Consider the following 19,558-nt stretch of genomic DNA (forward strand, 5'->3'; position numbering starts at 1 on the left):
TCATTCATAACGATAAAAAGCATAACAATGAAACCACTGTGAATTATTATTGTATTATTGAACAGTACCACATTGCAAAAGCTATTTGCCTTTCTATATTCATTCAGTGCACCTAGTTTTCATTGTCCTTGTTTTGATAACAACTGTACTTAAACGGTTTTGATTTTATGATTGAAAATGTGGTAATTGCACTTAATTATATTGAAGCGTATACATTCATATAATTAAATGCATGCAGAAATGTGCAAAGAATCATAAATTCAGGGAAACAACTTTATTTGTGATCACAAATTTATGTTTCATCCTTGCAAATGCCAGTAATTATAGTCATCGTAATCTCACAGTGGCTTGGGCTTGTCCCAGGAGCTGTAAAGTGGTGCTGAATTTGTGGTCTTAGTTTAGGCTTGAGGCTGGGTTTGTGATTTGGGGTTTGGAGATGGTTTGGGAATGGGAGTAGGGTTAGGAACAGGATTGGGAGTAGGGTTTGGGTTAGGGTTAGGGTTGGGATTAGGAGTAGGAGTAGTTGCAATGAAACACCCCCTTTTGTGCCACTGCATGTCCCTCACACGTCGGACAGACTGGATCTGAGGCGCCGTGGCTCCCCAGTCATTCCAGTGCTTAAAGTCTCCATGTTCAAACACATACTGGCGTCCTCTGTAGCCTGGGTACATGTAGCCCACCCACCTTAAAAGGCAAAGCACAGCAGATTACTGAATAACAGCTCTCCAACAATTGCAACCATCCAAAGCCAGGAGATTGTATCTTACGTGCCGCTGATGGCCTTAGCACTGGCCACACGATCCTGGAAACCATAAGCCCACAGACTGGGAACATCATCGTCATTAATCTCCATCTTCCTGCCCTCAAAGCCTGCGTTCTCAAACAGGTGCAGCTTGTGATCTGCATTGTCCTGGAGAGAAAGACGTTTGAATTTGCTGTCATTGCAATATTAATGGGCATTATGAATACAGACCACTTTTAGGGGCCTGAAAGAGCTCAGACAAAAGTGACTTTGGCAGTTGGTCCAAGTGCTCCAACGGGGATACTCCCCCTTCTCCAATACAAACTTCTCTCCCGCAAAACGTGGATGTTCAAAACCAATCCATCTAAAACAGGAGAGAAAATACGTGACACATATTTGTCCATGTTTTTGTTAGGTGTTTTCAATCTCTCAATGGACACACAGAATCACTCACGGTCCAGATTCCACAATGATGGAGCCGACTTTCTCCATCTTCTTCAGCACATCTTTACATTCACCAGACAATTCCACTTTCTTTCCACGAAAGTTCTCAAACTCAAAAAGTGACAGCTAGAACACAAGTAGTAACAGCAATGACCAAGTCCTTTTCGGGCAAGTCCTGTTTACTCTGTTTGTGTCATTTAGGTACCTTATATGAGGCTCCAGCTCCTCCTTGGCCCTTCTCTGCAGGGAACTGGTCTGGGTTTCCTGGTTGATCTGTCATTTTCCTTAGTTTGGTGCTATAGAATTTAACATTTGATGTATCTCAATATAACTATAAAGAAACGGTACAACACTGTTGGTGCCTGATATTTTATATTTGGTACAATGATGGTTGCATTTAGCAATTGCTAAACTAATTTCATTGCCATTATACTGGAAAATAACAATATTGATTCTATTACGCTTTTGATGGCGAATGTGAATTCAGCTAAACTACAGTAATTTACATTTACATGAGATCCAAACCAAGAACAATGGAGTGGAAACAGACAATAATGTTCATTTTTGATTGACATGGGTCAAAGCGGTATGAATTTAACAACACTGTATGCTTACTATTGCTGGTGAAAACAATTTCCAAGGGCAACATTTTTGATACAGCTTTTGCATTGGATCTCATTAGATAGTGCAAGTCATCTTAGCAGAATAAAAATTACATATTAATACATCCCGTTTTGAAGCAGGCATTCCAATGCAGGCAAGGAAGTAGAAAAAACAAACTTGATAAGAGTCTTGAACCTCGATTTTTTTCACCTGGATGGCTTGTGTCAGGGCAGCTTGTACAAGCCAGTCTCGCCGTCTCCCGTTGTTCTTGTCTTTCTTTCTTGTCAGTCTGTCTTAGTGTGAGGGTGTGGAAGCCTGGCGAGCCGTTGGTGGAGGCCAGGGGGGTATTTATGGTTTATTTCTGGCCACAGCAGCAAAAAGCCTGTTGATGCAGCAAGTCTGTCGCATCCATTGTGTCCATCACACTGCTTCTCAATAGGCTTGCCCTCTGTCCCTGGCAAAGGCCGCCCGGCTCAGCCAGTGCCGCCATCCCGACCGTGATCCTATGACGGGCACATGCTCTGCCAGCCAACCGGGAGAATGAGTCGAGTTGTCTCACTCAGCAATATGAACCCCACCCAGCTAACTTGCTCCACACCTGCCTGCCTCATGGTTGGTTCTTCATCTTGCACGCTGTGGCAAGTTTTTACTGAATTGTCATGTGTGTGTTTGGCCGCAATTAACAACATGCACTCAACATATTTGATAGAAAAGCTTTTAATAAATTGCAACACATTGCATATTACAGTAATGACCGGTGGTCTTTTTTTTTTTTTATTTAGTAAACAAAGGCACTTCAAAAAATCTCAAGTAGATCGACATATTCACACAGTGCGGTAGCATAAGAGCATTCCTCCGTTTCCTGCAAGCTCACGATGTTTTCATGAGGTGTTTGGATGAGTTTATTGTATTCTGAAAGGAAGGAAAATGATTGTCTGGTTGCTTCTATGTGTAGAAGAAAATAAAGGGTTTACAGACCCATATTGTTTTTAAGTGCAAAGATTTCACCTTAAGATATCTAATTACAAATAATTACAAGGGGTGATTTCTATCAACAACACGAGTGATTCTATTTGCCTGCAGCAATGGCATCGGTCCCAGTCAATAGAAGTTGACAACAAAGAAGAACAGAATGAAAAAAGAAAAGAAAAAAAAGACTCAATTTATCTCATGCTGACAATCACTAGTTGACTTTGCAGCATTAGGTCAAACATGTACTTGGTATAAAATGACACGCAACCTTAGCAAAACATTTGTGACGACTTAGGTATTCCGCCTCAAAAGAATTCTGAATTCCATTGTGTACATATCATATCTGGTTCAAATGTACAAAATAAGGCACCTAAGTGCAAAATATAGACCCTGGTGAAGTGTTTCTTGGCACAAACATTTGACATGGATGGATTCGGCCCGATTGCACGGTGGTTCCTACAGGGAACACAGTCCAGAGAAGATGTTAAATGACCAATGTCCAGATACAATCAAGATTCTAAATCTAATCTGAAGCTGCATATGTTTTGTTGCTTACAAACATTTGATTAATGAAGATGACTGAGATATTCATAGTCCAGGATGACAGCATTTATTTTTTTTTTTACGTTCAATTTAGTCCTCACCTGCCACATGGTACTCAGCTACCATTCCCCTTCATGTTGACTGATACGCTTTTTAGACTTCAGCTCTTTCAGCCAAGTCGGAGGGACCGCACTGAGAGACACACAGAAACATTTTGTGAGGAAAAAAAAAAAAACCCTCTTCTTTACTCAGCACTAATCTTTTGTTTTCTGCAGCGCTTACCCTCCATCTGTGGCGCCTATGGGTGGAAGTACTCGTGCAGCTCCAGCAAGCTGGGCGGCGGAGCGGGGAGGGCGGGGAGAGCGAGGCACTTGAGATGGAGATGGCACCACTTCATCATTTGGACTTTCCTTCTCTTCTTCAGTCTCTTCTCGTCCTTCTGCTCTCTTTTTCATCTGAGCCTGAGGAGGAGCGTTAAGTACAGTCGCATCACACCACGATTATTTATGAAACTAGTGGTTCACAACATGTGGGTTGGGGCCCAAAAGTGTCCCGTGACGTTTGGGGTCACACAGATAGATAGGAAAAACATTTTGGTTTTCACAGCAGTTCAGATGTATCCATATTCCCACATATTGTAAAACATACAATATTTGGTGAGCGTCAGGAAACTGACTCGCTTGTGCTCTATAGACAAACACGGTGCAGTTCAGATTTTGGCTAACAGAGCGGAAATCCGGAAACATACGTTTAAATGAGCTCTCCTTGAACTTACAATGAGGCTTGATGGGCTCACACCAGGAAAGACAGGGACCTTTCTGGAGACAGACGGAGAAGAGAGTATCCTTTGTTTTGGTTGTTCCTCCTCTGAGTCGGACTCCATTTGCCCGCCTTCTGAAATCAGGAACAAGTTGAGACATGTGATGATGATGATGAAGCATGTATGGAAAAAGAGGTTAAGGATGACCTGTGGAGTCACAAGACCGCCAATCCGGAGTCTCTACCACAGATGGTTGCGAGCGATTTGAACGTGATGGATGCGATCGGGTGCGCCTCTTGCCCAGGTTGACCCTGGATTTCTGTGCACTGGTGTCGAGGAGCGGGGTGGAGCTCTATGCAATGGAAAAACACATTTTGCTTCAATATATGTTGATTAACTCCATGGAGTGGACCGACCAACTGAAGAAAAAAATTAAAGTTGTATCGCAGATGCACCACATTATCGCTTTTGCCATGTTATAAGATACAATATTGCCTGTAAAGGATTTTCTAATCGTAATACACAGTGATACACAAAAAAGTTGGTAAGTTAGATTCCCTTAATAGTTTAAGGTGTGTGAGCAAAGTCATCACTAACCTCAGGGAAAGGAGACAGCAAAAGTTCGGGTGTCTCAACATCGTTAGAGGCCTCAGCGAACGAATCAGTGAAAGACTTGGGACTTGGTTGAAAAGCAGTCCTTGGAAATCAGTCAGAAAAAAAACATCAGAGTGCTCCCAAATGAGAACCTTCAAATGATTGTTGCAACGCAATCACATACATTGCTGTTCATTTTCAAATCTAAAAGCCAAACGTTTTTCAACTTGTGTTGTGTGCTGCTAACCACTTGGAGCCACTAGAGGGCGTAAGGAGCTCGAACGTGCAGGGAGTGACTTATGAGCTGCATCAACAGAAATATCTCAGCTTTGAGTTAAAGTTTCTTTGAAAAATAATTTACAATAATATTATTAAATTGCCGCTCCCCTAATGAGTTCACATCAAGTTCATTTAAAATGAATGTACCAAACTCTACCTGTCAGTTTTAGGTCTCCATTCATAGGCTGCTTGCGGCCTGTCTGCCTCCACATCTATCAACGCGTCTGTGTCTTCACCATGTCCAAGTGCTCGATAACTGCTGTCAGGATCCTGAGGGACACACAGAAAAAAAAAAAATTGAATATGTTTTTTGGATGGATGTTTTGGGACGTTTTTTGTGCCATATTGGTTTCAAATTGTATAGGCAGCAGTCATGGATCAATTGCTCCATCTGCTTGTGGCTACCCTGTCGTAAAACCCACCAAGCCTGTATTATTCGTATACTGCAAAAACTTGCAGGGGTGTGTAAACTTTTCATAGAACACAAACATGAGATGTAGAGAGGTTCTGTCTTAGCATGACTTGAATGCTGTTTTACTGATTTTTGCATGTTTACTAGAAGATGAGAAAGTGAAGAAAAGGTAAGGAATATCAAATAGTTTTCTCTAAGTGGAACTAAGAAGTGAATTATTATTAAACATCAACAGTGTGTTTGCCGTGCAAATGGCTAGTGACTAGTCAGCTGTGGAAGGCTCCAGGATCACTCTGGGCAAGATATTTGATTGTTTTGTGTGTGAATTAGTTTCCCTTGCCTACCAGCCATAGAAAAACGCAAAACAAAATGACGTCAGCCGTGTTAGTCACGTTCGGATGGTATAATATTGAACAGAAGAAAAAAATAATAATAATGAAATAGGTGTGGAGCAAGAACCGCAGACTACAAGGGAGACAGGGCCGAGGAGCAGCCAAGCATACGTCTTTTAATGAGCAGCTCGGAGGCGAGGCTGTGCTCACTATAACTGTTTGTCGGCAAACACACACACGATACAGAAATCCACATCCTTACGTTCCAATGTGTCGCACCCACATGCTGGAATGTATGTGCACATTCCAAATGAAAGCAACCTGTCATGGGGGACATCCCAATGTTTTGCTGTGGGATACTGTTACTGAGATACAGTGGGAAAACACCACCTGGCCTCCGTATGATTATGCGCTTCAACCTGTGTCCATTTTTATTACGCAATGACTATGGGTGTGTCGATCATTGCACTTTGTTCTCACATGCTAAATGTTAGCAAACCAAAATTAAATGCAAAACATTACTCTGACTTTATCATTAAGGAACTGCCACAAAGCTTCTTCACATCAGAGAGCAACTTGAAAGATTTTAGCTCAATATGCCAGCTCGCAGTTGTTTAGCATTTCATCTACTTTGCCATGAAGAATAAAGAAAGCCATATTAGTGGCCACAATTTTTACCATCCTTGTGTGACACTATATTGCCACATTGTTACACTTTGTCCGCTGATTTATCTATGACACACACAACACCGCAGGGAGGGAAAGGCCACGCATGGAACTGATAAAAGAGCACATCCGGAAGACCTGATCAGATAACAATGTTTTCTTTTCCTGAAACAGACTACAACTGCTTCATATTTTCACTAGCATTGGTATGCATTGTGTAGCCAGCATGGAACAATTTCGGATGCACTCATTAAGAACCTGCATCAAAATGGCCACGGTCTAAAAAGGTTAGAAAAAACAAATCATCGGTGGCCCAAGACTTAAAGCATCTCTTACAGAGCAGATGTCAGCGGATCTTTGTTGACTTCTGACGGACAATTGATGCATTGATATCCTGCTACGGCGGGCAAAACTACGAAGAGGCAAAATTGCTCTCTGAAATCTCTCTTTGGCGCTCGCACTTTTGGTTTCCTTGTCCTTCTCTGCAGCGCTCCAGACCAACGCCAAAGCCTCTTGATAGGAGCGTCGTACGCTGCCCGCCCAGCCCGCCACATGAAGCTGGGCAGCTGACAGTTTTCCTCCAAAGTATTGCATGGTCGAAGAGCTCATATAACTTGCTGCCCTGATACTCGCGTCACCACGGCAACTAGGGTGTCTTCATTTTAAGAGCATAATCTGTTGTTGAGTCTTCTGTAGAAACAGGCAGTATCATTTGCATTCCACACTGTACTCTGTATCCTTTTGGGAGGGGAAAAAAAAACAAAAAAAAAACAAGACATCCAAACGCAAGAGTCCAGGTCAGGTCATCCCCTTATCTTATACAATCTATGCTTTGAAAGGGAGATTACAAAAAGTAATGAAAGTCTCGGGTTATAATGTTGTTTAGTTTACTGTTTGAAGCAGGTCTTCTCTCAAGGGAGCACGCTTCACCAGCAATCCTCTTGGAATGTGACACTTGGAGCAAATGGGAGCTCTAGATCGGTCAGGGCACATGTGAACTTTCCTGTCCGCAGCGAAGCCTATCCTCTTTGGTGTGTCGTGAAGTGTGTGTGTGTGTGGGGGGGGGGGGGGGGGCAGACTCAAAGCAGAAGAGAGAGATGGATAGACAGCACGTAGGTTGACCATGTTTGGTCATAATGACACGCTAGCCTTTCAGCCAGATCCAAATGAGGACATGATGACCACACTTGCCTATCTGTCTGTCTGTCTTTATATGTCAGTAGCCTGAAAGAATGTACAGTACCCACTCAACTGTACACCTTGTGTTTTGCTCATTACAACTTGTTATATCTTTTCTTGGTTCACTTCAACACAGTCAGGACATAACAGGCAATTTAGTCTTCAACTACAAAACGCGAGACATTCTTAAAAGTGTGAGAGGCAAAGATTTCGTTTTAGGAGCAGCATTGCCCCCTAGTGGAGCAAACATGGTTGGGGGTCCCTATGTGTATAAGGTAGACGCCCTAACAGGGGTGTCAAACTCTCGCCCGCGGGGCAAATCTGGCCCACAGTGTAATTATATATGGCCCGCCAAGACAAATTCTGCGTCGACTTTATGTGTCAATACTAAAATGACAAATTGTCTTCACTAATGATGTTGCTACCAAGTTTTATTACCATTCATCTTTTTAAAAAGATTTGACTCGTCTCTGATTTCAAAACTACTCAGTTTGTAGAGTACATTTATTTGGGTTGACAGTCATAATGGCCCTCCGAAGAAAACTATGACTATGATGCTGCCTGCAATAAAAATGAGTTTGACACCCCTGCTCTACCGCATCTACAAATGTGTCGACCCGCATCAAATGTGAATGCAACATGTGCAGTGCTATCTGATAATAGCTGACTGCATATATGGGTTAGGGCTTGTTTGCTAAAGCATGCAAACAGGACCGAGGGAGTATCACGATGACGCACACGCAGAGTACATAGTGTATAACCGCAGAGAACAGTGCAGCACAGCCCACAGTTTTCTCGGCAAAAACAAATGCATGTTCAAACAGGCAGGTGAGCTGATCTGTCCCTGCTTGCTTTGAACTTTCAATAGATCTGATTTCACGTCTATGAATATTGTGTTGACGGGAGTTAAATCTCTCGCAGGCTTAAAGGCTTGTGTTTATGGAGAGATATGTTCTTATGGATTGTATAGACTGCACATAAAACTGTGTGCGAACATACGTATATTGTTGTTATACATAAGAAAAACCCTCAACACTTTGTAGCGGGCAACAGTTAGGAACGGTTCAGAAAAGTTGACAGAGACATTTTAAAGAAACATGGGAACTGTTTTGAATTATGGGGGAAAAATATTTCTCCTTTTAAGAAGAACCTGTTGTTCCAGAGCGCCCCCTACAGACAGGAGGAGTACAATGCTTTTAAGCCACTGTGGTGACTACGGATAGCAATTCATTGCTAACAATATTGTTGACTACAAAATTCAAAGATCTGATTTTGCATGGCAATAACAGCGATGGCAGTGAGTGTCTTAAAATGACAATTGCTTGAACAAAATCTTTACCGAGGGAGAGCAGTGGCGCAACAGCTACAAAAAAAAGTTCCAAACCCACTTCCTTTAAGATGTCTAAGTCTAAACCACACAGATGCAGACCATAACTTTAAAGTAAACCAGGTGGAGAATAACAAATGATCTGAATTTTCTTTTCTATTTATTTGAAAAGAAATGTCCGCAGAGACAGACCATATGATCCTGATCATCATGATGATCATTAACTACCATGAGAAATGGCGAGTAGATTACGGGCTGGTGCGGTTTTATTCGTCACGATCACATTCACACCCAAACAAAACATAACAGGTTTTTCTTTAGGACACGGTGCAACCAGGCGAAGCGAGTATAACAAGATTTTTTAATGTCTACGACAGCTAGGTGTCTATAAAAGCGCTGAAATATTTATGATCATTTCTGCGTTTTTACCTCACTTGCATAACGTCTTCATCTGCTCTAATACGTCTTTCTTGAGTTTTTTTAATTTTATTTTTAAAAGTGTTCAGAATTCCCTCAACCTGGCGTTGGGCGATGTTCTATTTGTGGCAAACGCACTTTTTGGAATCATGGGTGGAAAGCTTAACCTCGGTTTTATCCGACCATATTATAAACAAAGTTAGAATTGAATTTGAATTTACCTCATGCCTGTAATATCTGCCTCCGATCTGTGGTAACTCTTGCTCTTGTTCTTGAGACTCCTCTTCTGGCTCTCGGTGGTCCTCCTCCGCCTCCGGAAAGGCCAAGGTTGATTTTGGCTCAACCCGCCCTTCGACCCTCACTCTGTCTCGTATATCTCTCTCCCGAGCGCCGACGTTGCGCGACATCAGAATGTCCACTGTTGTGTCCCGCGTGTTAACGTCCACTTTAGGCTGTGAGCCCCATCGAGTTGGCTTGACTGAAAAATCATCAAAATGTCCGACGTCCACCGCAGGCTTCGTCCCAACGACCGAGAAGTTGTCATAAACCATGCCGGTAGTCGGAGGCAAATATTTAGGGTCGTTGTCATCGACGCCTTGCTGCCACCTTCTCTCTTCTTCCCCCCTCATCCTCTCCAGGTCTCCCTTTTGTTGCATTTTCATCTCCATCTTGCGTCGCGTCCTCGACTGCTCCTCCTTCAGGGCTTGTGCCACCCTCGATTCCTCTTTCCTGTGCTCCCATTCCTCACGTCTCTGTCGCTCCTCTTCTTCCATCTGGAGCCTGAGCCTTTCCATCTCCTCCCTCCTGCTCACGTCCTCCTTCAGTCTTTCCCTCTCCAATTCCTCCCTTCTCAGCCTCTCATTTTCTTCCACCTTCAACTTGAGTCTTTCAATCTCTTCCCTTCTTCGCTGCTCGTCCCTCAGTCTTTCCCTCTCCAATTCCTCCCTTCTCTGTCTCTCCTCCTCTTCCCTCCTTACCCTCAATCTTTCTATCTCCTCCCTCCTCCTCTCCTTTTCCCTGAGAATCTCCCTCTCCAACTCTTCGCTTCTGAGTCTCTCCTCCTCTTCCATCTTCAGCCGCAATTGTTCTCTCTCTTCCCTCCGTTTCTCCTCTTCCCTCAGTCTTTCCCTCTCCAGGTCCTCCATTCTCTGTCTCTCTTCCTCTTCCCTCTTGAGCCTCAATCTTTCTATCTCTTCCCTCCTTCTTTGCTCTTCTCTCAGCTTCTCCTCCAGTTCCTCCCTTCTCTGCTTCTCCTCTTCCAACTTCTTCACTCGCAATCTTTCAATCTCCTCTCTCCTTCTCTCGTCTTCCCTGAGCCTTTCCTTCTCCAATTCCTCCCTTCGCTGTCTCTCCTCTTGTTCTCTTCGTAGCCTCAATCTTTCTATCTCCTCTCTCCTTCTCTCCTCTTCCCTGAGTCTGTCCTCCAATTCTTCTCTCCGCTGTCTCTCCTCTGCTTCCCTCTTTAGTCTCAATCGTTGTATCTCCTCCCTCCTCCGCTCTTCTTCCCTAAGCCTTTCCTTCTCCAATTCTTCCCTTCTCCGTCTCTCCTCTTCTTCCCTCTTCAGCCTCAATCTTTCTATCTCTTCCTTCCTTCTTTCTTCTTCTCTTAGCCTTTCTTCCTCCAATTCCTCCCATCTTTGCTTCTCCTCTTCCAACTTCTTGAGTCGTATTCTTTCTATCTCCGCCTTCCTTCTTTCCTCTTCCCTGAGTCTTTCCCTCTCAATTACCTCCCTTCGCCGTTTCTCCTCTTGTTCCCTTCTCAGTCTCAATTTTTCTATCTCCTCCTTCCTTATCTGCTCTTCCATTAGCCTCTCCAATTCCTCCCTTCTCTGTCTCTCCTCTTCTTCCCTCTTCAACTTGAGTCTTTCAATCTCCTCCCTTCTTTGCTGCTCTGCCCTCAGTTTCTCTCTCTCAATTTCCTCCTTTATCTGTCTCTCCTCTTCTTCCCTCTTGAGCCTCAATCTTTCTATTTCCTCCCTCCTTCTCTCCTCTTCTCTCAGCCTTTCTTTGTCCAATTCCTCCCATCTTTGCTTCTCCTCTTCCAACTTCTTGAGTTTTATCCTTTCTATCTCCTTCCTCCTCTCCTCTTCCCTGAGTCTTTCCCTCTCAATTTCCTCCCTTCGCCGTTTCTCCTCTTGTTCCCTTTTCAGTCTCAATCTTTCTTTCTCCTCCTCCTCCTCTTCCCTCAGCCTTTCTTTCTCCAGTTCCTCCCTTTTTTGATTCTCCTCTTCTTCTCTCTTTAGCCTCAATCTTTCTCTCTCTTCCTCCCTCCTCTCCTCTTCCCTGAGTCTTTCCCTCTCAATTTCCTCCCTTCGCCGTTTCTCCTCTTGTTCCCTTTTCAGTCTGAATCTTTCTTTCTCCTCCTCCTCTTCCCTCAGCCTTTCTTTCTCCAGTTCCTCCCTTTTTTGATTCTCCTCTTCTTCTCTCTTTAGCCTCAATCTTTCTCTCTCTTCCCTCCTTCTCTCCTCTTCTCTCAGGCTTTCTTTCTCCAGTTCCTTCCTTCTCTGCTTCTCCTCTTTCAAATTTTTCACTCTCATCCTTTCCATCTCTGCGCTCTTTTCCTCCTCTCTTAGCTTTTCCAGTTCTTCTCTTCTCTGCTTCTCATCTTCTTCCCTTTTTAGTCTCGGTCTTTCTTCCTCCTCCCTCTTCCTCTCGTCTTCTTGCCTCAATCTTTCTTTCTCAACCTCCCTCCTCTCCTCTTCCCTGAGTCTTTCCCTCTCAATTTCCTCCCTTCGCCGTTTCTCCTCTTGTTCCCTTTTCAGTCTCAATCTTTCTTTCTCCTCCTCCTTCCTCTCCTCTTCCCTCAACCTCTCTTTCTCCAGTTCCTCCCTTCTTTGCCTCTCCTCTTCTTTCCTCTTAAGCCGAAGTCTTTCTCTCTCTACTTCCAGCCTGCTCTCCTCTTCTCGAATATGCCTGGCTTCTTCTTCCTCCTCCATTTGTCTCTTCTCCTCCTGCAACTGGAATATTTTCATTTCAGCTTCCTCAGCTTTTCGCCTTTTTTCAAATTCCAAATGTTTTAATTGTTCCACCTCACTGATGTCCTCGTTCTCGCTCTCGCTCTTAAGCATTTCTTCCGCTGATTTGCTTTCAGCTTTCGCTCCCACGGCAAGAGGCGCTTCGTCATCCTCCTCCTCCTCCTCATCATCTTCTGCTGATGTTGTGTGGTCCAACTCCGATGTGTGAAGTTGTTCTGTTCGACGTTTTTCAGTTGTGTCAGGCGATATGCTTCCTCTTTCAGAAGCAGCTGGTAATTTTGGAGTCTTCTCTAATGTTGGCACAGTTGGTGGACCTGGGCTGGGGAGGAAAAATGAGATGAATTAAATTAAAAAGTCATTATTAGCATCCATACAGTTGTTTAGTCTTCTAAACATTTGCGACATGGTCCACATCGTATTTCACTTGTTTACCTCATTTGTTATCCTCTGTTTACTTTTTTTTTTTTTAAAACAAGGGATGCCCTGTACAAGTACAAATACTTTCCCAGTGACATAAAAAAAAAAAAATCAGGACATTAAAACTAGATGTGTGCTTTCCAAGAAAACTGGCAAGCTAGAGGAACGAAGTCTTACTAACCTGGTTTCCTGAGTCCAGTTTTTGATTCTCTCCTTGACACCAGCTGTTTCATTTACAAACTCGGGCTGCACTCGCTTTACAGCAACCTCTGGCTTTGACTTAGAGTCGAATAAAAGACTGATCCGGCGTTTAATGCTTCCACCTTCGCTGCCGTCTTCCACCAGATTAGCGTCATTACTTTCGGTGGTGGACGGCTCTGGAATTATCGGTTTTGGCTGGTTTGCATTTTCTTTTCCTTTGCTTATAGATGCCGATCTGCTGAGGTCTTTGGGTAGAGGGATACCACCAGAGTTAAATTTGGAGGTCAGCTCCACCGACAAGCGCTTCCTGGTTCCACCCCACAGAAATGTTTCATTGTTTTTTAAGGAATCATTGTCTTCTGATTCTTCAGGCTTTTGGATCTTGGTCGCTGGAGATTTGTCATCATTCTTTCCAACATCATTCGGTTTAGCGTTTGTTATCACCTGCGTCTCGGTTTTGTGGTTCGTTTTGGTAACTTCTTTCTGATCTACCAGCGGTTTGTTTTCAGCTTTGGATGGTTTGGTTTGCACCTTTGTATTGACACTTGTGGACTTTTGCTGAGGTGGTTTTGGTGCCGGTTTGGTCAGGGAGGGTTTAGGGGCGGTTTTAGCCACGGGCTTTCCAGCCTTGTCCTTGGCGGAAACATTAACAACGTTTGGAGCATTTACGGCGTGAATCGTGTTATTTTGTGGTGAGAAAGGCTTGGGAGCAAGTCGAGGCTTGGGAGGGAGCGAGGGCTTGGATTGTGAGACGTCTATCACCTGCGACGAGTCAACTGTGCTCTGCATCATTGGGTTTCTAAAAGGAGAGAAAGTGAGAGAGTTTATCAAACAAAGAGGAAAACTCATATATAGGACTAGAGGAAACTGCCGGTTACCAAACCCGCAAACTTGTAACGTAGTTAATGGTGTCACGTACAGCAAACAGCTGTCTAAACCGGCGGCTGACGGACATCATATACACAGTGTCAATTAGATCAGGAAGTCATTATAGGAACTCCTACAGACTTGGCAGACAGAACTTCCTGTCTGATTTCCTCTGCAGCTCATTTAAGGCACAAAATTGTTGGGCCCTCTACTGGTCAGTGCCAAACAGTGACATCAATTGAGGCTTGTAAAACGTATGTTAGTTAGAAGCAGTTCTTCTTGCTTGTAAAGTATTTTGGTGTAATGAAAAAGAGGTACAAGTCCTATGTATGTACAAACCCTATTGCATATCTGAATATTATTAAAAATATAAAATAACACTTCACCAGCTTTCCGCACAGTCTGACCAAATCAGTTTAGTGAGAGATCCAAATGTCCAAGCGTCTAAAGTGGTGTGAGGGTCCATGCAGTAGCCATGGGAACCTTTTGGCCAACAGCAGGCACTCCTCACAAGAGTGACGGTGTGTTTACACAGAGTGCAAAGTGGCGTTTCCAAATGTGTCACTACAAATTCCGCAGGTATTGTTTGCAGCATCTGGTTTGACCTGTCAGTCGTTTTGGAAGCGACTGATATATCTGATCCCCACCCAAAAGGTTCATTTATGTGTCTGAACTTTGAACACTGTATCACAATTACATAGAGCTTTATTTGATTTGCATGGAGATAGGTGGTGTCTTTTTAGGTGAATAATAAGGGATGACATCAACAGCAGCCACCCACTTCCAAATCAATAACATATCCACCTGGGAGGTGAGCGTGAGAAACAACTGAATTTGACAGGTGATCAATACTTCATGTGTATTCGGGACCCAAGTCAAATCATGGAACGGGGAAATCGTTCTGTTTCGTCATCTTTGTTTGCCTGCCCTCTTTTCACTCGCTGCTCACTTGCTTTAGTAGAGAGATGCAGTCCCTTCAGAAGACCATAAAGACACAATTGTAAAAAGTAACACACTAATATAAAAGCTCGAGCTTTTTTGTGGGTGGGTTAATAAGTTACAGATAAACCCGTCAACCGTGAACTATCGGTCATTGAACTACCCGTGGAGAAACTCATTTAAGTTTGTGTAACTTTTGCTAGCTAAACAACCAGACCGGTCGGACAACGCGTTAAAATCATCAAAATATACTCAATTAAATTTCAAATATAACGTGTGCACCTGCTCCGTATAAATGTAAATAACGTGTTACATTTACCTTCACGCGATCATTTAGATAGGTCCGAATGAAGGCCGTGGGAAGAATTTATGAACGGTAAAAATAAACTTGCGTGATTCTCCACCGTCTCGTCTGCTTCTCGTTGTTTTTTCCTCATTCCCACCAAGGAGGCGTCACAATGTGTGGACGCCTCTAAACACTCCCTGCCCTCCTCCTCCGCCGCACTCCCTGGGCTCGGAGAGCTCGACCCACAATGGAACGTTGGAGGTTAAAGATGCGCGGTGAAAGCGGAAACTACAGTTTGAGACTTCAAAATAAAAGTATGATTTTGAAGACGATGTTTATTCCGTCGCTTGGATGACACCGTGAACAACAGTTTTGTTTTTGCTCAATTTTTCATGAGTTGAACTCAAAGATCCAAGACATTGGCCGAGTGACTCATCACACAACAACAGTAACTTTGTATGAGTCCAGCTGATTAGCTCAGATAACTAGAAACATCCAGAAATGTTAGTGTATGCACAATGATATTTTACATACAAAATAAAGACATTTTCATTTTAATAGTTTTACTGGATGTTTCCTGTTGTCTAGCTTGCTCTCAAATGACAGTACTGCTCTGGTTTGTGAACCCGATAAACAGGTTTCATTGAAGGTTCACTGCTACTTAGGAGAAAAGGAAATGCATCCATTATGTGTGCTTCACTGGGACTGTCCAGGCTACCTGGAACATCTCAACAATCTCAAAGGCCTCATTTGCATTGCACACGTTTGTTCCACAAGGTTAATTTGCCTTTTGTATATAGAAGAGCAGCAAACGCACAAATACAATTCAAATGACCCATGATTGAGGAATATTTGACATATATATATATATATCACGTTGCACCATTCGATTAATTTGAGGCATTATGTTATTCACAAAAATAAGTCCAAGCACAGTCCAGTATTTCTGATAATACATATAGTAACAATGTTCAACACCCCCTGCTGGACATTTCAAGAACCTCTACACCGGCCCCAAGCTTTGGCGTTGTCATGGCAATACAGACACAGGAACCTGGTCGTCCCCTCCACATTCGCAATCCACAACGCCATCTTCGTGTGGAATTAAAACAGCACTTTTTTCCAGACAAGGTTCTAAGAAGGAAGTGAAAAATGAAGGGAGCCAAAGCCCACAGCGACGCACCAGTAGCTGACAATATCTCCGGCCCACCAAGGGACCGCAAGCCGGGTGGAGGGGTTCTAAAGAGGCTCAAGTCACGGAGGAATCAGGTGGACCCCAGGCCCGTCACTGAGGAGGACCTGCAAGCGCGGAACGGATGCGTCACGCCGGAGGATGTCCTTGGACTGCGGGTGGCCACACGAGGTTTGACTCCCTGCAGAGCCTCTTGGAATTCGACCTTTTATCGCCCCAATATGAGCAACTGTTCGCAGCATACATGGTGTTAAAATTTAAAGTCGAGTTATTGCACAACATTTGTCATTAAAAAACATTTTGAATTTAAGTGTGGAATAAAATGGTAGCTATAAGCTACAATGTTTTCTTTCTTGACCCAGTAATGGGTGAGGGTGCCTTTTGAGCATTTATTCCAAACCCTTGGGATCCATCTTAAGGTACTACTTAAGGTACACAACTGAATGAAGTTGGCTGTTATGTGCAGAATAAGTTTATGACCAGTTTTACATATGACATGTTCGCGGTTTGTGGATTGAATGAAACTGTCGGTTGTAATTGCAGGCTACCTCTGTAAACCCGAGGACAATGTTTATAACGTCGACTTTGTACGCTTCAAGATCCGAGATCTGGAGACGGGCACTGTTTTGTTTGAGATCGCCAAACCGCCACACTCAGGTTTGCACAGCCTGTGTTTGATGACCTCACTTTTAAATTCACTAAGTAATGAAAACTTGCCTCAATGGCTTGCAGAAGAGGACAACGAAAATCGAGCGAGTGATGCAAGCGCGGGCCGCTTTGTACACTACCAGTTCACCCCGGCTTTTCTACGTCTGATGACCGTGGGAGCCACGTGAGTGCCTGAATCATCAACAACAAAAACCTGACGACTACATCATCTACTCTGCCGCACAAAACCGTGACCTTAGCCTGCCATCTTTTCTATCTCACCAGAGTGGAATTCACAGTCGGGAACCGACCTCTCAGCAATTTCCGAATGATCGAGCGGCACTACTTCCGAGATCGCTTACTGAAAAGCTTCGACTTTGATTTTGGCTTCTGCATCCCGAACAGTCGGAATACGTGTGAGCACATCTACGAGTTTCCTCAGCTGTCCGAGAGCTTGGGTAAGTGCACTGCTGCGATGAACCAATATAGTGGTTCACATAGCGGCGATTCCAGAACTGTTTTGAGCCGTAACACATATTTGAGAGTATTTGGCTTTCTGAACTTTAAACTCTGATCTGAGTTGGGTTTCCACCGTGGAGTGTGTAGTTGGGATGGAGATAGGTGCGTCAGCTACATAAATAGGATGACATCATCGGAACATTAAAGTGGTGGTGTAACCTTCCAATGAATTCAACAAAAGAGGACTGTGACAAAGCAAACAAAAGGGTCACAATACAGGACATCCAACATTTTGCATGTTTTTTTTTTCTTGACAAGTTTTGTTAGACGATCCCTTTGCCCTCTTACCATTCCATGATCGTTGTCACAGCCAAGTAGCAAGTCTCCATAACAAATGACTCACTTCATGCTAGTGTAGGATTATTTTGGACTCGTAAAAAAAAGAAGTCGCTGGATACTCAAAGTGCATATTGTTCTCTAAACAAGCGAACAAAAAACGGGAACTCAACAGCTTGTCATTTTCAGAAGACACCCGACCCACTTGACTGAATGGAATTTTTTTTTATTCCAGTGTAGCTTCCCTAAGGAACGCATTTGTGGAGAGGAGGGAAGATCAGCGCGATCAATAACCTTTCCGACGCGTCATGCACATTCGAGCATTGTATCAACACCCGCCTGAGGGGAATTTAAAGCCTCATTTTAGTTGTTCATATGAAACCACGCTTGCTCCTCCTTTTGCTTTGTTTTTCCACACGGAATTTTCCTCAGAAATAAGAAAGTAGCGACTTTGCTAATTTGCTCGTGTTGTCTTTTGTTCCTTCAGTTCGTCAGATGGTGAACTGCCCCTCCGAGACTCGCTCTGACAGCTTTTATTTTGTGGAGAACAGACTGGTCATGCACAACAAGGCGGACTATGCTTATAACAGAAGACAGTGAATCACTGCACGGGATACACATGCACACTCGCATTTATGTACACATCAAACACATATCTCAATAAATTTGAATCATGTATAATATTTATTTATTACACAGTGAGTCATAAGTTTCACTTTCTGAATTGAGCTAGTGAAATAAATGAACTGATATTCTTAATCATTGAGATGCACTTGTATGTAAATATAAAAAGGCAATATTGCGTACGACTCGCAGTCTTACTTTGCCCCATGATTGTACGGCTGATCAATTCTAGGCGCAATCGCCTCTCACCTAAGTCAGATGGGATGGACTCCATCTTCCCCAGTGACCCTGCAAAGGATAAGTGGTCTAGCTAATGGCTGAACGGAGGTTATCATTTTCATCCATTGCATTTGATACCGCAGGATATGAACAGCAGTGACTGAGGTCTCGAATACAGTAAGCTTCATTTGAGTTAATTTTTTAAAAGCTGTCCTTTTAATCAATCATGCACATACACCCACAAAACACCCAAAACGATTTATTCAACCTCCAAGTGTCACAGTGTGTTCTCAGTATTTGTCAGAAGCAGCTGCTCTTCTGCGCTACCGCCCCCACAATCCACTCCAGACAATACCAAGGGAAAAATAGAGACGCCATCCACAACAAAACTGCTGTCAAACACACATGGTCGGTCTTGCTACCCCCTGCCCGCAACTTATTGTGTTTTTACGCACTCACACAAAAGCACACACAGGCTACACACACAGACAATCGAGTTCAGTCAGTGTTATGTTTTCTACTTGTGTACTTTTTACATACTAAGACTTAAATAACCCTGATAAAAAGTATCTCACAATAACACATTTACAAGCACTGTACAATATATGTTGTCAGAATTGAATCTGTTATAGTCATTATTATATGTATATGCTGGTCTTCAGATTAGAAATGACATTTAAATCTAATTAAATAAATGAACATTTCAAGAATAGAGAGTGCTCATTGAAGGCTCTTGATAGAGGTGGAACAGAATGAGGAGGTTGTTGGATAAATTCCTGGTGCTGATGGAAAGGTCAATTCCTGTAGTGGCCACCAGGAGGAGTATTGTTCCAAATCATTCTATGAGCGCACTTGGTTTCAATTCTGTTTCTTGCTTGGTTCTCAAAAAGACGACAGTAGTCAGTTTGTTGAAATAAAAATAGACATGCTGGTCATGTGCCCTCTGTGTACGTACACACAGTTTGGATTTAGAACGGGCACATCAAGTCAATGACATCCCAGCACATATTTTTTAAAACGGCTTATCGTGGAATTGAAATGTAATTCTCCTAGTGTTTCCTCACATCTGTGCATGTTTCTCTCAATTTCCTGCATCATGCCAGTGTTCACGGCTGAAATCCCATG

General features: G+C 43.3%; 3 protein-coding genes across 17 annotated transcripts; 1 reads left to right on the forward strand and 2 right to left on the reverse strand.

Moving 5' to 3' along the window:
• Nucleotides 1-263: 263 nt before the first annotated feature.
• crybb3 (crystallin, beta B3) lies at nt 264-2,137 on the reverse strand. Of its 3 annotated transcripts, none has more exons than XM_037251171.1 (6): nt 2,000-2,137; nt 1,392-1,482; nt 1,197-1,312; nt 974-1,106; nt 768-910; nt 264-684 (listed from the first exon to the last, which is right to left on the reverse strand). In XM_037251171.1, the coding sequence occupies exons 2-6, from the start codon at nt 1,464-1,466 to the stop codon at nt 399-401; spliced, it is 753 nt and encodes a 250-aa protein (XP_037107066.1). In that variant the 5' UTR covers nt 1,467-1,482; nt 2,000-2,137; the 3' UTR covers nt 264-398. The 3 variants fall into 3 exon arrangements, with proteins under 3 accessions (XP_037107066.1, XP_037107067.1, XP_037107068.1); XM_037251172.1 differs by having other exon boundaries at nt 1,392-1,484; nt 1,991-2,137; XM_037251173.1 differs by having other exon boundaries at nt 1,985-2,137.
• Nucleotides 2,138-2,488: 351 nt separating this feature from the next.
• Nucleotides 2,489-15,232, reverse strand: tnks1bp1 (tankyrase 1 binding protein 1). Of its 13 annotated transcripts, none has more exons than XM_037251165.1 (11): nt 14,989-15,232; nt 12,844-13,662; nt 12,300-12,564; nt 9,492-12,221; nt 5,095-5,207; nt 4,662-4,761; nt 4,272-4,416; nt 4,080-4,198; nt 3,587-3,765; nt 3,406-3,496; nt 2,489-3,217 (listed from the first exon to the last, which is right to left on the reverse strand). In XM_037251165.1, the coding sequence occupies exons 2-10, from the start codon at nt 13,653-13,655 to the stop codon at nt 3,424-3,426; spliced, it is 4,536 nt and encodes a 1,511-aa protein (XP_037107060.1). In that variant the 5' UTR covers nt 13,656-13,662; nt 14,989-15,232; the 3' UTR covers nt 2,489-3,217; nt 3,406-3,423. The 13 variants fall into 13 exon arrangements, with proteins under 13 accessions (XP_037107060.1, XP_037107059.1, XP_037107064.1 ...); XM_037251164.1 differs by having other exon boundaries at nt 9,492-12,227; XM_037251169.1 differs by having other exon boundaries at nt 9,492-11,636; nt 12,054-12,564.
• Nucleotides 15,233-15,986: 754 nt separating this feature from the next.
• Nucleotides 15,987-18,349, forward strand: LOC119122691 (protein unc-119 homolog B-like). Its single transcript, XM_037251174.1, has 5 exons — nt 15,987-16,318; nt 16,691-16,804; nt 16,880-16,979; nt 17,081-17,253; nt 18,078-18,349. Exons 1-5 carry the CDS (start codon nt 16,108-16,110, stop codon nt 18,188-18,190), a joined length of 711 nt encoding a protein of 236 aa, XP_037107069.1. The 5' UTR covers nt 15,987-16,107; the 3' UTR covers nt 18,191-18,349.
• The last annotated feature ends 1,209 nt before the right edge of the window (nt 18,350-19,558 follow it).

Source organism: Syngnathus acus, chromosome 5 (assembly GCF_901709675.1).
Source record: "Syngnathus acus chromosome 5, fSynAcu1.2, whole genome shotgun sequence".
Classification (NCBI taxonomy): Eukaryota; Metazoa; Chordata; class Actinopteri; order Syngnathiformes; family Syngnathidae; genus Syngnathus; species Syngnathus acus.